This window comes from Pogoniulus pusillus, chromosome 33 (genome assembly GCF_015220805.1).
Source record: "Pogoniulus pusillus isolate bPogPus1 chromosome 33, bPogPus1.pri, whole genome shotgun sequence".
Taxonomy (NCBI): domain Eukaryota; kingdom Metazoa; phylum Chordata; class Aves; order Piciformes; family Lybiidae; genus Pogoniulus; species Pogoniulus pusillus.
The window spans coordinates 9,031,900-9,047,618 of NC_087296.1; the positions used below are offsets into that span (position 1 = coordinate 9,031,900).

At 42.6% G+C, this 15,719-nt stretch overlaps 1 protein-coding gene across 4 annotated transcripts in view; it reads right to left on the reverse strand.

Annotated features, from left to right (window-relative positions):
* Window positions 1–14,210, reverse strand: part of TBC1D32 (TBC1 domain family member 32) — a 62,859-nt gene extending 48,649 nt beyond the window's left edge. For 3 of the 4 annotated variants that reach the window (XM_064170378.1, XM_064170376.1, XM_064170379.1), the window contains exons 1-13: window positions 13,998–14,083; window positions 13,107–13,261; window positions 10,382–10,543; window positions 8,755–8,932; window positions 7,759–7,830; window positions 6,409–6,534; window positions 5,476–5,554; window positions 5,232–5,332; window positions 4,835–4,896; window positions 4,201–4,345; window positions 2,391–2,450; window positions 1,911–2,010; window positions 1,512–1,649 (exon numbers count right to left, since the gene is read on the reverse strand). In XM_064170378.1, the coding sequence (XP_064026448.1) occupies window positions 1,512–1,649; window positions 1,911–2,010; window positions 2,391–2,450; window positions 4,201–4,345; window positions 4,835–4,896; window positions 5,232–5,332; window positions 5,476–5,554; window positions 6,409–6,534; window positions 7,759–7,830; window positions 8,755–8,932; window positions 10,382–10,543; window positions 13,107–13,261 (1,378 nt within the window). In that variant the 5' untranslated portion in view covers window positions 13,998–14,083. Of the gene's footprint in view, window positions 1–1,511; window positions 1,650–1,910; window positions 2,011–2,390; window positions 2,451–4,200; window positions 4,346–4,834; window positions 4,897–5,231; window positions 5,333–5,475; window positions 5,555–6,408; window positions 6,535–7,758; window positions 7,831–8,754; window positions 8,933–10,381; window positions 10,544–13,106; window positions 13,262–13,997; window positions 14,084–14,140 lie in introns of those variants that run through there. The other variant, XM_064170377.1, reaches the window with a different exon arrangement.
* Between the last annotated feature and the right edge of the window lie 1,509 nt (window positions 14,211–15,719).

The following is a 15,719-nucleotide window of genomic DNA, read 5'->3' on the forward strand; positions in this document are numbered from 1 at the left end:
CTTTAATATCACAACTAAAATGGATTTTGTAAATATATATAAGAAATGCTTTGTCTTATGGAGGAAATCAACATATGTACAAAGGACATGCACGTCCCTGGGACCTGCCAAGGTATCACAGTATCACCAAGGTTGGAAGAGACCTCACAGATCATCAAGTCCAACCCTTTACCACAGAGCTCAAGGCTAGACCATGGCACCAAGTGCCACGTCCAACCTTGCCTTGAACAGCTCCAGGGACGGCGACTCCACCACCTCCCCGGGCAGCCCATTCCAGTAGCCAATGACTCTCTCAGTGAAGAACTTTCTCCTCACCTCGAGCCTAAATTTCTTGCTCCCAGTTGAGCCAGTTAAAATTTTACCAGGTCTTCCAGTGCAACAGGCAGGCAGTGAAATGGCAGCCAAAGTTTGAGAATGCTGATTACACAACACTATGTGGAAAAGCTTTACCTGACTATTAGGATCAGTGATACAACTGGAAAAGAGACAAGCTGTAAGGCAGCAATTCCTCGGGTCTGAAACAAAGCAATGAATTTGCAGCTAAAAGGAGACTAGGAACTACTGCTCTGAGTTTAGTGTAATTATGCTAATAAATCAGACAATTTGTGAGGTAAGAGTTGCTATGTACAAAGCTGAGAAAGAAAGACACTATTAAGAAAACAGATGGTGAGACTGTTAGTTTTGGTGGGGAGAGAGAAAAGCAGCTATCACCAATGGATCACTGTTTGAATGGTGTTATACAGATAATCCATAAGTGACAAAAGCCCTCTATTAGTAACTGTTTCTTCTTCACAGTTGCTCTACATTGGATCCATTAAGTCCTGATCTTCAAACAAGAGGGACAAAACACCTTCAAATGACAAGTCTCAGAAGTAGTATTCAGTAATGTTTTCAATCCTACACAGAAATGATAGAAACATTCATAGAATGGTAGGGGTTGGAAGGGATTTCTGGAGATCATCCAGTCCAATACAGCTGTTTTCAGAGACTTGCCAGCCCTGCATGCAGATTTCTCTGCATGTCCAAGGGCTTCTCTATCTTATGCTTTCTAGACTTAATTAACACCTCTGTTCCTCTACCACTGTTTAATTTTTAATATATTAATAGATTAAGCTTAGAGCAATTGTTTTCAATTTGCAATTAACTTGATTTTGTGTCACAGCTAGAAATGTTTTGGTTCCTGGACATGTCTCCTTTCCAAATCAAATGGTTTGACAAAAGATATTACTCACAGTGAGAAAGATTGAATCACTTACACACTGATCCAACTCTCCTTCAACATGAAATGAAATATATTCAACTAAGGACAAATGCAATCTATTCAGTCACATGTGTCACAGATTAAAAACCTCTGCTGATGCTCAGAAATACCCATAGTACTTTTTAAGAAAGGTTTAGGCACAGAATTGCTGAACAGTCCTATAATGTCCACAATATTGCAGTTACAACATGTATCAAGTATGGATGAAGTGTTATTCAACAGGTTCAATTTTCCTCAGCCCTCCCCTTACCTTTTCTAGTTTTCAGTTGTACTGGAAAGAGACTTTGGCTTTCCTTATATATTAGCAATCTTCCCAAAAGGCACAGGGAATGAACAGAATACACATACTGCAATTCTGGTCCAGTGTAGGAAATGTTCTCTTTATCACCTGTAACATAAAACTCAAAAATGAGAACTGGACTCTTAGTTTAGTTTACAGTACCTTGCTACTCCAGCAACGTAAGTGGACAACCTGCTATAGAGACAGACAACTTAAGTAACCAACCACTGCTATGAGTGTTCTCTCAGAAGACAAACATAGTATATTTTGGGGAAGAAAAGGATAGAACATCTTCCTCTTGAGGTAGTATGCTCAAAGACATAGAGAATGCAGGTATACATATAATATCAGGCATGCAAAGATACTCACTACAGTGCTGCCAGGAGAAGTTACTGGCTCTGAAATTTTTATTAGCTGATGTCTTGCAAAATTCAAAATAATCAAGACATTGCTGGACAGCTGCATTAATCTGTGGAGAAAAAGTAGAAAATAGTCAAGTATCTGCTATTTTACAATAAATCATGGAATCACAGAATCAATAGGTTGGAAGACACTTCCAAGATCATCCAGTCCAACCTTATCACCCAACCCAATAATAATCTTACTTCAGTATCTGTTGTAATACATACAAATTTCCCCTTACTCAAGACTAGTCACACCCCCTTCTTTGCTCTTAACAGCAATTCATTTAGGCAAAGACATCTTTAAAAACCAATTACACTCCAAAAAGGCTCATCTAGCTAAACAATATGGAACAGCTCTGACAAAAGGGGAAAAAAAGAGGGAAAAAAAGGTGCAAACCACAATGTGCAAAGCAGGAAGTTCCAATTTGCCTTGGGAAGTACTTACCAAAGATTTGTATTTCTTTTCCAAAAGCCTAAGTACCACTGTTCTGCTGTAATATGCATGCTAAAATGACAAAGGAGACTTAATATCAACTTCAAATGTATTTCATTTTTTAATTAAAAAGCAGAAATTATCTCTGATTCTGTTGTATTAGAGACCCTGTGTACAGAACCTATTCAGTGGATCCAAGTCCACTTTGTGTAAACTACTGTGATGCTCCAATGAGCCTTTTGTTTGCAGCACATTTAAGATGACCAAACAATAAATCCTATCATTAGGAAAATGTGTAGCAGAACATGCAGTAACCCAGGAAAACAGTAACTGTGCTGAAATGATAAATTATGGGGTTTAGCATTCCAGAGTACACCAAGAGTGCCAATTCTGACACTCTACTCTGTTCTGGTAAGACCTCGCCTGGAGTACTGCATTCAGCTCTGGTGCCTCAATACAAGGACATGGACCTGATGGAGCAGTCTACAGGATGACCATGAAAATGGTAAGGGGGCTGGAAAACCTCTCCTATGAGGACAGGCTGACAGAGCTGGTTTGTTCAGCCTGAAGGGACACCTAATAGCAGCTTTCCAGTACGTGAAGGGAGCCGACAAGAGGGCTACAGAGGGACTGTTACAGAGGCCTGTAGAGATAGGATCGGGGTGATGGTTTGAAATTAGAGGAGATTTAGATTGGATATTAAGAACAAGTTCTTTGCCATGAGGGTGATAAACAACGGAACAAGCTGCCCAGTGAGGTGGTTCAGGCCTCATTCCTGGAGAATCCAAGGTCAGGTTCAACAAGGCTTTGGGCAATCTGATCTAGTTGAGGATGTCCCTGATTACTGTAGAGGAGGTTGGACTAGATGACCGACCTTTAGTGGTCCCTTCCAACCCAAACAAGTCTATCATAGAATCAACCAGGTTGGAAGAGACCTCCAAGACCATCCAGTCCAACCTGCAGCCAACCTGGCTGCTCTCATCCGCTCCATCCCCAGCCTGTAGTGCTGCTTGGGGTTGTTGCGTCCAAAGTGTAGAACTCCGCACTTGACTTTGTTAAATCTCATCCCATTGGCCTCTGCTCACCCATCCAGCCTGCCAAGGTCCCTCTGCAGGGCACTCCTACCCTCTAATAGATCCACACCTGTTCCTAGATTGGTGTCATCTGCAAACTTACTGATGCTGGACTCAATTCCCTGGTCCAGATCATCGATAAAGATGTTGAACAGGACTGGGCCCAACACTGATCCTTGGAGGACACCACTAGAGACTGCCTGCCAACTGGATGTGGCACTATTCACCACCACTCTCAGAGCCTGTCCCTCCAGCCAGTTCTTGACCCATTTCAGAGTGAATCTGTCCAAGCTACGATTCTATGTAAATCCTTAATTATAAGCTTAGACATGGTAGGCTGCAAAAACCCTCTAATATCCACTGCAGCAAGATGCATGCAGTCTGTCACATATATAACTGCTTCCATGCTCATCTGTTCTTCCAGAAAAATATTTGCATCTTTTGATGGCTGTCAGTCAGTTATGACAAAGGAATGAATGTCACAAAGTGCACTTAAGTTCCCAGAAATTCAAAATAAACTATTAACTGAATAGAAATTAAGGGAGAGAATTGTGTTAGAGGACAAAGGGCACAAACAACTAAAAGAATCCCAAGATTTCCATTGTTATAGTGCTCACTGTAGGTTGTTATCAGCATACAATACATCTGTGATAAGAACAGACATATATCAAACTGTTCAAAATACATGTCAGAAATAAACATGGACAAGTTATGGGTTGTTGGTGTTGGTCTTTGTTTCCTCTGCTTACCGTCCACTTTTTAAACCATACTGCTTTGATGTCCAGCAGAGCCAAGAAGTAGACTGGACCCAAAAAATCTGAAGAGGTGGGATGATTAGGCTCACATTTTACTGACAAAAGTGACAAGGTACTCTCCACTACTTCTTCCATGTACCTTACAACACAAACAGGGGGGGAAAAAAGAGGAAAAAAAACACTTAAGCTTTTCTACCTGTAACATTCAGGAACAAATCTATTGCAAAACCTTGTTGTTCAATAAATAAATACTATCATATTGACACATATTATCATAAACATTAACTTGCTCTTGTAAAGAAATTCATTCTTTATGTTACCATGAATGAGTACTAACACACAGTACTTTCTGGATTTTGTAGTGCTAAATACTACACCTGTTACTTCATAAAACAAGTAAATTACTTGTGTTAAAAAGCACTTAAATCACTTCAAAGGCTAAGCAAAGCAGCTTGATATGACCCATGGCTACAACCTTAGTATTCCACCTATCCCACCTTCTATTTTTAGTTTTCTCTCATCTGTACATTCTGCAACCACCTCTCACTAAAATTATATGCTGCATCTAATTATGTGTTAAAAAATCATCGGATTAAGAAGCAGGGACAGGTTTTTGAAGGTGACATACTTCTCTGGATGACGAATCCAGGAGGAGGGAGCTTCTTTTTGGTATTCATTTAAAAGGCGGACCTGAAAACATAATTCTTCCAATTACAAAAACAATGCAAAATCATAGAATCATAGAATCAAGCAGGTGGGAAGAGACCTCCAAGATCAGCCAGTCCAACCTAGCACCCAGCCCTAGCCAATCAACCAGATCATGGCACTAAGTGCCTCATCCAGGCTTTGCTTCAACACCTCCAGGGACTGCAACTCCACCACCTCCCTGGGCAGCCCATTCCAATGGGAAATCACTCTCTCTGTGAAGAACTGCCTCCTAACATCCAGTCTAGACCTCCCCCGCCACAACTTGAGATCATGGTACAGTAACGATGAAAAAAAAGGTACAGACAATTCATTTATACCTTTTTAAGCAACCGATATATATTTGTGTTGGACACATCCAGACCAGCTGAAATGCGAAGAGAATATTCTCCAGAAAGAAAGTACAACTCCAAGTGTTTTGCTAAAACAGAACAAATACAAAAGCTTCACCCCTAAGGCAATCGTAATAAACCAAACTGTGTCATATAGCTTTGCAATCCAAGTTAACTGGCTTGCAGGAAGCACATGACTCACAAAGTCTTAAATGTAATTAAATGCACATACCTAAACTTGTATAGACATCTCTTGTCATGTTAAACGGAGAAGAAGAAAAGGTTTTTGCATAGAACCTAAGAATTTTCTCCTAAGGAAGGAAAAGTTAACACATCAAACACTTGTGTAGCTCTGTATTATTGCACAACAGTCAATAGGCAGTGGCATTGTTCTTGATTTTATGTATTGCCCAGGTATGTCTATAGATGTTAATTATATTCTGTAATACAGTTTGGAATCACAGAAACCTACAGCCTAGAAGAAATTTTACTCAAATACTTTAACTGGCAGCAACAATGCAAAGACTCACTGAGACACAAAGTGGTAAATCAGAGAGTATTATTGTACTCTGCCAGTGACATGAATGTTTATCTATTATTAAATGCACCAGTGACTGTTAACTAGCACAGTTTTAAAAGAAATTGTAGCCCTTGCAACCCAAAAGAGAAATACATGACAGCAGCTTAGGTAACTTTCCTATTCATTTGGTAATCGCTTTACAATTCAAAGAAAGCGATTTAAAAGGCTCAGTTGGAATAATGAATGATCAAAAAGTAGTTTAAACAGTTGCTATTTGTCCCTTCAACAGTGTCCGTGCATTATTATGCACCATTTTCTCATCATCATGGAGCACATACTCCACTTGAAGGGGAAACAGTAACATGACATGTTTTACAGAAGAGTTTTGTCAGGTTTTTCTTTTCCACATGTCCATTTGGTAGAAGATATTCAAACCTCTTCCTACTAAAAGTACTTCAGTGCCTAAAAGTCCTACTGAAATCCCTTTATGATCCTTTAAATGACCTCCTGGAATCAGTTCTTTTACTTCAAGAAGAGTTTATGTGACACATACACAAATTATAGAATATTCTGGGACCCTGCCAGACTGCTTGCATATGTAACCTCTTACTCCTCTTCAGTACCCTTTAGAGAAGATCAGCTTACACTGAACGTTGCATCAGGATCTGACAGAGACACAGTGAGATGCTTTCGCAGGTTTGGCCAGCCCTCGGAGTTCAGTACATCAGAGGGAGAGGCCAAGCAGAGAGTCTGCAGCGCTTCTTGGCGAACCTGAGTGGTCAAAAAGACAAACATCCCAGATCTGTTCACAGCAACCTCTCAATTACGGAATTTACAACAGAAAAGGAAGTAGGGGGAAGGAGGGAAGGGAAAGGAGAGGAGAGGGAAGGAACAAGGCTGGCTATAGAACAGATAAAGATCTCCAAAATATTTACCTCTGGCTATTTTTATGATTATTTAAACAAAACCTACATCACTGAGAATATAAACACACAAACCAGCCAGCATGTATCTGAAGAAGCAGCAAAAACATTGCATATAGGTTTCCAATACTGGATGCAAGGATTATGTTCTGCTTTCTGCTTGTAATCAAATCCTTTGTTATGAGGGAAGATGGGAAACTATCCCCATATGATTCAAATGTGCCTAGCAGCTCTCTAAAACATCAGTGAGGAAACTGAAAACAGAGTTATTAGACACTAGGTTTTACTGCTGTATTTTCATCAGCATTATAATCTAAATTTCAAATACCCTTTTTTTCCCCCCTCATTCTATTCATAGATGACTGTAATCTCTAGGAATTTATTTCATACCACTGAAACTGTAGAAAGCTTTAACAACATTTACTGGCATCAGACTTTTTACCTGGTTTCCTAATAAAACTTGGTCACGATATTTATACATTTTCCTCTACTACGCCTTTTGCAACCACCAGACGATCCCAAACAAGTGTTACCGAGACAGCACTCTCAAAATGATGTTTCCTTAAGCTCCAAGAACATCAGCAGCTGGTGCTGATTGGTGGTTAGAGACCTAAATTAGTTACTGATACCGACAGGAAGGCAAACTTAACTTGGATTTTACATATTCCATCTGGCAACAGCTTGTTGGCAAATCAGGAGGCATCTTTTTCTTCTGACAGGGGTAACATAAAGGGCAACACAGAAGTTACCAAGAAGGGCAAGGTGCACATAAACAGGAAAATAAACTTCAGTAACTTTTATTTCTCACAGAACATTTTTTTCCAACCTAAAGATGTCCATGTATAGCAGACACACTCCTAAAAAAAACACTAAGATACTTCCTGCAACACCAGCTACTCAACCAGATGGTTATCAACAGTGAAATATTGCACTGCAGAGCATTAGCTGCACTGAAGCCAAGATATATGAACCAACAAAGGCACATATCAACTCTTAAGCACATACAGTCTGTTTTCCAGTATGTCACAAATATTCATGCCTGTTAACATCTTATTTCTTCTTTTAGACTTACTTCTTTAGGCTGAATAGGGTCAAGCCTTTCTACAAGCAGCTGCAATTGTTCTTGATTCATGAATGTGTAACTCTGTAACACATTATAAACGATCATAAGTATATTTGATTAAACTGAACAGCAGCAGATTAAAATTATCAATCCTTCTCATATCTCATTTACTTCTTATAATTAGGACTTTTACATTTAAACTAATTTAACAGTGAAGTCAACATTCTGGATGTTTTATGCCCTTTGCTTAAAGTCAAGTTTACAGCAACAAAATGACCCTGATATATTTTGCTTTGCTTGAGTTTCCTGTGTCTTCACAAAAATTCTTTATTTTGCAGAACCACAGATTTATTGAGGCTGGAACAGACCTCTGAGATCATCAAGTCCAGCCTATGACCTAATGCCATCACACTGACTAGACCATGTCACTGAGTACCACATCCAATCTTTCCTTAAACACCTCTGGGGACAGCAACTCCACCACCTCCCTGGACAGGCCGTTCCAGTGTCTAATTAACCTTTCCAAGAGGAAGTGCTTCCTAACATTCAACCTAACCCTCCCTTGGTGCAGCTTCAGGCCATGCCCTCTCGTCTTGTCACAAGTTGATGGGGAGAAGAGCCTGACCCCTGCCTTGCTACAACTTCACTTCAAGTAGTTATTTATTCAGTCAGAACACAGTGCAGTAGTCTGGAAATTAACTGCACACTACTTGGCTCCTATAGTAAAATCACAAAAGGTTAGACAATATATAGCTTTTACCATTATTTTATCTTTTTCTATGCACAGCTTGCATATTAATCCCACCTAGCACATGCTGACTGAAGGTCAGATAAACAGTATAACCGTAGTCCTTCAAGGAAAGGTAGTTAACTTGGTTTAGGATATAACAAAAATAGACTAGGTGAATTTTTTTCTAGGGCTATTCTCAAATTCCACTGAGGAAAACTTAAAGAGTTTTGGAGTATCATGTTTATTTTGTAAGAGGGAAAGAAAACACACTGTACTTGGTTGAAGGAGGAGTCACTGTCAGAGCAGTTGTCTGCGTAACAGCCACTCTGCTGCTCTTTCTTTGTTTTACTATCCAGCTCCTTATTATGCATCCGATCTTCCTCAAACTTGTTGATCAAAGATTCTACCACAACCATCATGACATTCTTCAAGGCGTGCATCATTTCTCTGTATCTTCAAAGTAAAGGCAATTTTAATATTAAAGAGTACAAAAATGACTAATTAAAAGTTATTTCAGTCACTGACTCGTGAAAAACTCAATGTGGCACTAGTGCTAGACCCAAATTCACTGAATTTATAGATTCGTAAATTGATTTGAGTGGAAAAGATGTTAAAGATCATGTAGGTCCAACCCCACCCTGTCATTGGCAGGGATACCTTCTACACGTACTGATTCCTGACATTCACACATTCTGAGTCAAAAAACCTTGGATCATTACACACAGCTGTTCCACATACCAATTCTACACTACACAGACAGCACTACAGAAATCTCTTTATATGCACATTAAAATAAAACTTCCACTTTTAAACTAGTCAATGAAAGGAGATCTGACTGAACACACCAGTCTCAAAGGACACATGGCTACATCCCAAGGAAGAAATCTTAAAAAAAACGACATATATTCTAATTTTTGGGTTAAGTTTTTAGAAAACAGTATTGTCATGCAGACTTTTCACCTATAACTAAGGAAATTCTCAACCCTTATTTCCTGATAAATCAAATTTTCCTCCATCCCAACTTCCATATCACAACTGAATTTTATTTAATTCATCTCCATCTTTTCACACCTTAAAGTATGCATTAGAATTGCATAAATGTCCAGTTTGGAAAAGCCCCTTGAGATCACCAAGTCCAACTTAGAACCCTACTCTGTAAGATTCACCTTAAACCATATCCCTAAGCACCACATCCAAATGATCCTTAAACACATCCAGGGTCAGTGACTTCACCACCTCCCTGGGCAGCTCATTCCAGTCCCTGACCACTCTCTCTGTTTTTTTGCTAATATCTAACCTAAACCTACCCAGTCTCAGCCTGAGGCCATTCCCTCTTGTTCTGTCTCCCAATTGCCTGCAAGAAGAGATCAGCAGCAGCCTCTCCACAATGTCCCTTCAGTGAGCTGTAGACAGCAATGAGGTCTCCCCTCATTTGTAGTTAGACAAACTGTATGAAGTACTGACTCTTCTCTCACACCTTACTCCGAACTCAACTCTGGCCCCACATACCTCATAAACTTTGTAGATTTATTACAAATCCTTTCATGCAATAGCTCATAATCTTAATTCCAGACAAGTTGCAGTGAACTGCTTAGCACTGATTTTTGAAAGCAAAGCATAGAATCATAGAATCAACCAGCTTGGAAGAGACCTCTAAGATCATCCACTCCAACCTAGCACCCAGCCCTATCCAGTCAACTAGACCACAGCACTAAGTGCACCATCCAGTCTTTTCTTGGGCACCTCCAGGGACAGCAACTCCACCACCCCCCTGGGCAGCCCATTCCAAGGCCAATCACTCACTGGTTCAGGACTTCATTTTTCAGACCAAGTTCTGAAAAATGAGAAAGGAAGACAGAGACTTGGTAGAAAGAAAAATGCAAACTGCAGGTATATACTCACTCTTTGGACTCACGGGTCCTCTTAGCAACATGTTGGACAAGCGTGTCATAGCCAGACACTTCACCTTGATTTTGAGCAGCTGTACATTTTTCTGTTTCTTCTTCAATCACAGGTCCCACATTGTTATTTATATATTGTCTAAGATATTTCACAAACTCATAGCTGCAACAAACAGACAAAATTTAAAGGTAGCACACTTCCCTCAGCTCACCATCAAACATTTTCACCATAGTATTAACCTTCACTAACTTCTCTCCTAGGAAATCTGTTACTTTAAGGTAAGGGTTTATGACTTGTAGAGAAATAAACTTCAATGGTGTAAAAATTAAAGCTTCATTTTCTTTGATATGGTCATTATCAGCATATTCTAGGAGGAAACAATCCCAATTGATTTCTAATTTCCTTTTGTGCTTTTTCTAAATGTAAAAATCTACTCAGAGAAAAAAAGTGAAGGTTTTGCAGACAAAAATCACAGACTTAAAATCTCAAATTAAAATTCCAAGTAGCACTACTTGGAGCATCCTGCACATACCACTGTCTTATGCTATACCCATCTGGTATTATTATTTATGCAGTGCACATACAAAATGAGAAGAAACACAGAAAACATAATTTATAAATTCTAGCACATGAGCATGTCTAAGGTTTATGAATGTTTGTGTGTCATGACAGTGTGCAGAAGATCTCACTCAAGCTGACAAACTACTTGTCATTATATGTACAAGTTAAATGGAAGGAAACAGAAACTTGGGCTCTTATTATTAGACATTCAGTGAAACTTGTTTAAATGAAAGAGTAATCAGAGAAAGATTTCAAATAGAAGACTCCTGCTGGGTCCTTAGGTACTGCATATGCTATAGAAATTGTAAAATGTAGTGCTCAGAATATATAAACATTTTTTGGTAGTCTTTAAACTTGTATAAAGGGCAAAGCAAACAGAAGCAATCATAAGCAGACAGCAGGTGCACCACCGTACTGCCATACATTAAATGCACATGTGCAAACACTTTGTGTTAATTTGGATAACTACAGAGTGAGCACAATTCAATGCAAAAAGTCTGTTCACCATGCACATAGAGTTCAAAGCTATAAAATCAGCTTTAGCCTTTCTTGGATATTAAAAACACAATTAAAAAACTAAATCAGAAACTACATTAAAAAAGCAAATAAGCATGGAAAATTATTTCTTGTATCATGATACATACTTCCTCATTAGATTCCCTACCTCAAATTCCATCAGGTACAAACCTCTCCACCTTATTTCCATTTCTCCACAACTTCTGTGCTCAATGAAAGCAACAACAATGTATTTCAAGAAAGACACAGACATGTTTACTTGCTTTTTCATTTGTATTCAAGGCTGGATTTTTACTTCTCAAATAATGAAACTACACTCAGCTCTCAGCTAAATGAAAGCTTTCATAAACTTTCCTCCCTCTTTTCTATGACTAACATTTCCAGAGTATATAGTTTTGCAGGGTTTGCTTTGCTCTGAAATAGACAGCAATCACATCATTATTTATGTCACAAAATGTATGTCTGCTTGATGTTCTAGCCTTGATCTTCTGCAGCATTTTCCACCTTAAAAATGGCTTGTAACAAGAAAACATTTCAGCAAGGATAGAACAACTTCATATGCAGGATCAAGTCAGACTGATTTGGTTGGGCTTACAAAGAACCATGGGAGAGGAAAAAAAAAATAAAATGAAGTATTAAAATCACTCTGGAGCTTCACTTAAGAGAAAATTACATCAGCAAACATGCAACTCATATAGTTAAAATCCTGTTTTCTACTACTGCATGAAAATCATTGAACTTAATTCAATTTTCCTTTCCATTAGCTTTCAGAGGATCTTGTGTTTCAGTCTTTTCTACATCAAAGTGGGAACAAAGGAGAAAGGCCTCAAAAGCTGATTAAAATCACTGAGGTAAAATAGCCATGAGGAAAAAATAGTGCAGATCAAAATGCTGTTATGAACTAGCATACTGGACAACAGAAAAGCATGCACTACTAAGAAAGAAGCCTGCAGCATGGATCAACGAGGTAAGGGTCAAGCAGAAAGCCTTCTGATGGTCTCACTAATAAATGACCTTTCTGACATTCCATGAAAACTAACCTGTTTCGGCCATGGGTCATGAAAAAGACCAGAATACCTCTAGAAATAGTCACAGTATCACAGTATCATCAGGGTTGGAAGAGACCTCACAGATCATCAAGTCCAACCCTTTACCACAGAGCTCAAGGCCAGACCATGGCACCAAGTGCCACGTCCAGTCCTGCCTTGAACAGCCCCAGGGACGGCGACTCCACCACCTCCCCGGGCAGCCCATTCCAGTGTCCAATGACTCTCTCACAACGCTTACATTCTGCATTTAAAGCACCACTTGATTTTTTATTAAATACAACTTAGAACTTTTCCTATGAAAATAAAGTATCTTCAGAAAGATCACCAACATTCCCACACGCCAGAAAGAGGAATGGCTGCCATGGTTTCACTGATCTAAAGAGGAAAGCTGTGTACGGATTGCTTCCACCCCCTCAGCAAAAAGGCAACACTCATGTTAAAAGTAACATCTTTTGAGGGCTGATCAGCGAAAGGAATACTTACATATGTAAACACATAAACATTCACACAGTAATACGAATCTTAAATGTTTCCTAGGAATAAAATCATTCAGAGCATTGCACCTCCTCCAAAACACTCCAAACAGCAATAACATTTACTTGTGAAAATTCTCATCTGTTTCCTCCAAATGCAAGAGAATCTCTTCTGCACATTCTGCTGATGGAGCTCCAGCGATTTTTTCCTTCACGCTCTGCAGCAACTGTCTAAGCATGGACTGTAACAGAGCTTCATCCTCACTCGTGAAGTGAGACATCTGTACCAAAGCAAACACAGGAACAAGGCCCTGTAGTTTGCGAGGCTTTTCTCCCTCCAGGACGCCAACAAAAGCATAAATCCCTTAAACTGTCACTTTTACGTCCCCAAAACCATGAGATTTTCCACGAAACGCCACGGGAGGGCTCAGAAGCAGCCTGCTGCAGGCAGAAGGTACCCTTACACGAGCCTTTGCTTAAGGATTTGAGCAACAGAACACCCCAGCAATGTCAGCAACGAGCCAACAACAGCAGTCCACAGAAACACGAGTGGTGCGACAATTCCCATCCCTTCTCGACGTCTGCTGCCGTTCAGCTGCCGATCGCTATTGATAGTAACCAGGTTTCTAAGGCAACTCATGTAGCAAAGTAGCCGAAAGCGTCAAAAGCGGCTAAAGCTGATCAGGTCCATCCCTCACGCTACCGTTAACAGCAAGGCCGGGCTCCCCCAAGGCACCTCGCACCCGTTCGCCACAAGCACCGGTTTAACATGGCGGCTAGCACCTCCCCCGGCCCCACTCAAACCCGCAGCACGCTTCCGAGGTGTCCCGCAACCCGACCTGGCCTGATCCGGCCCCGTCCCCACACCCCGCACTCCCCGTTCGGCCCAGCCGCAGGCTGCGGAGTGCCGCCTGGGCCCCGACAGGCCCTACGGCTTGCAGAAGGCGATGTCACCGTGCGTGGCTTTCGCCGGCTCCCTGCCCCGGACCCGAGCTCTCCGGCCCCCGGGGGAATCACCTTGAGGCGGCCGCTAGCCTCCCGCCGCCGTGCCCCGGCCCTTAGGCACCGGCGGCGCTCGCTGCCGCTGAGTCTCGCAGGGCCCCTGGCAGCATCGCGAGAGGCCGGCGGGGCGCGGGGGAGCCGAGCGGCTTGTGCCGTACCTGCTGCCCGGATGCGCTGCGGGCAGGCTGTCGCTGTGCCACGCACTCCCCGAGGTGGGGGGCTCGGCCCTGGCTGATTCCGGGCGCTGGGTCCCGTCCGTCATCACAGGCTTCCTCGGCTGCGGATCAGTGTTTAGCTCCCGCGGTCCCTCTGTATTGCGCGTCCAAATTATGTAAAACGAAGGTGCCGAGGAGCAGCAGTGACCAAGCTGCAGCAGAGCCACTACGTGCTGAGGAGCAGCAGTGACCCGGGTGCCTCAGAGCCACCAGGTGCTGAGGATTAGCAGCGACCCAGGTGCAGCAGAGCCGCTAGGTGCTGAGGAGCGGCAATGACCCGGGTGCAGCAGAGCCACCAGGTGCTGAGGATTAGCAGCGACCCAGGTGCCCCAGAGCCACTAGGTGCTGAGGAGCGGCAATGACCCGGGTGCAGCAGAGCCGCTAGGTGCTGAGGAGCAGCAATGACCCGGGTGCAGCAGAACCACTGGGTGCTGAGGAGCAGCAATGACCCGGGTGCAGCAGAACCACTGGGTGCTGAGGAGCAGCAATGACCCGGGTGCCCCAGAGCCACTAGGTGCTGAGGAGCAGCAATGACCCGGGTGCCCCAGAGCCACCAGGTGCTGAGGAGCAGCAATGACCCGGGTGCAGCAGAACCACCAGGTGCTGAGGAGCAGCAATGACCTGGGTGTAGCAGAGCCGCTAGGTGCTGAGGAGCAGCAGTGACCCGGGTGCACCAGAACCACCAGGTGCTGAGGAGCAGCAATGACCCGGGTGTAGCAGAACCACCAGGTGCTGAGGAGCAGCAGTGACCCGGGTGTAGCAGAGCCACCAGGTGCTGAGGAGCAGCAGTGACCCGGGTGTAGCAGAGCCACTAGGTGCTGAGGAGCAGCAGTGACCCGGGTGCAGCAGAGCCGCTAGGTGCTGAGGAGCAGCAATGACCCGGGTGTAGTAGAGCCGCTAGGTGCTGAGGAGCAGCAATGACCCGGGTGCAGCAGAGCCGCTAGGTGCTGAGGATTAGCAGTGACCCGGGTGTAGTAGAGCCGCTAGGTGCTGAGGAACAGCAATGACCCGGGTGCAGCAGAGCCGCTAGGTGCTGAGGAGCAGCAGTGACCCGGGTGCAGCAGAGCCACTAGGTGCTGAGGAACAGCAATGACCCGGGTATAGCAGAGCCGCTAGGTGCTGAGGATTAGCAGCAATGACCTGGGTGCAGCAGAGCCGCTAGGTGCTGAGGAACTAGAACATGTACCTTAGGAGAAGCCGGGGCTGTTGATCCTGGAGAAGAGCAGAGTGAAGGGCAGATCTCATTTATGCTGATCGATATCTGAAGGACAAGTGCCAGGAGTATGAAGCTGACTCTTCTCAGTGATGTCCAGTGACAGGACATGGGACAGTGGACACAAACTGGAACACAGTAGATTCAATGTGAACATAATGAAAAACTTGGCTTTGAAGGTGGCAGGGCACTGGATCAGGCTGCCCAGAGAGGTTGTGGAATCTCTCTCTCAAAACACTCCAAACTGTTTGGAAATGTTCCTATCTGATATACTCTGGGTGACCGTGGTCCAGCAGGGCACTTGGACTG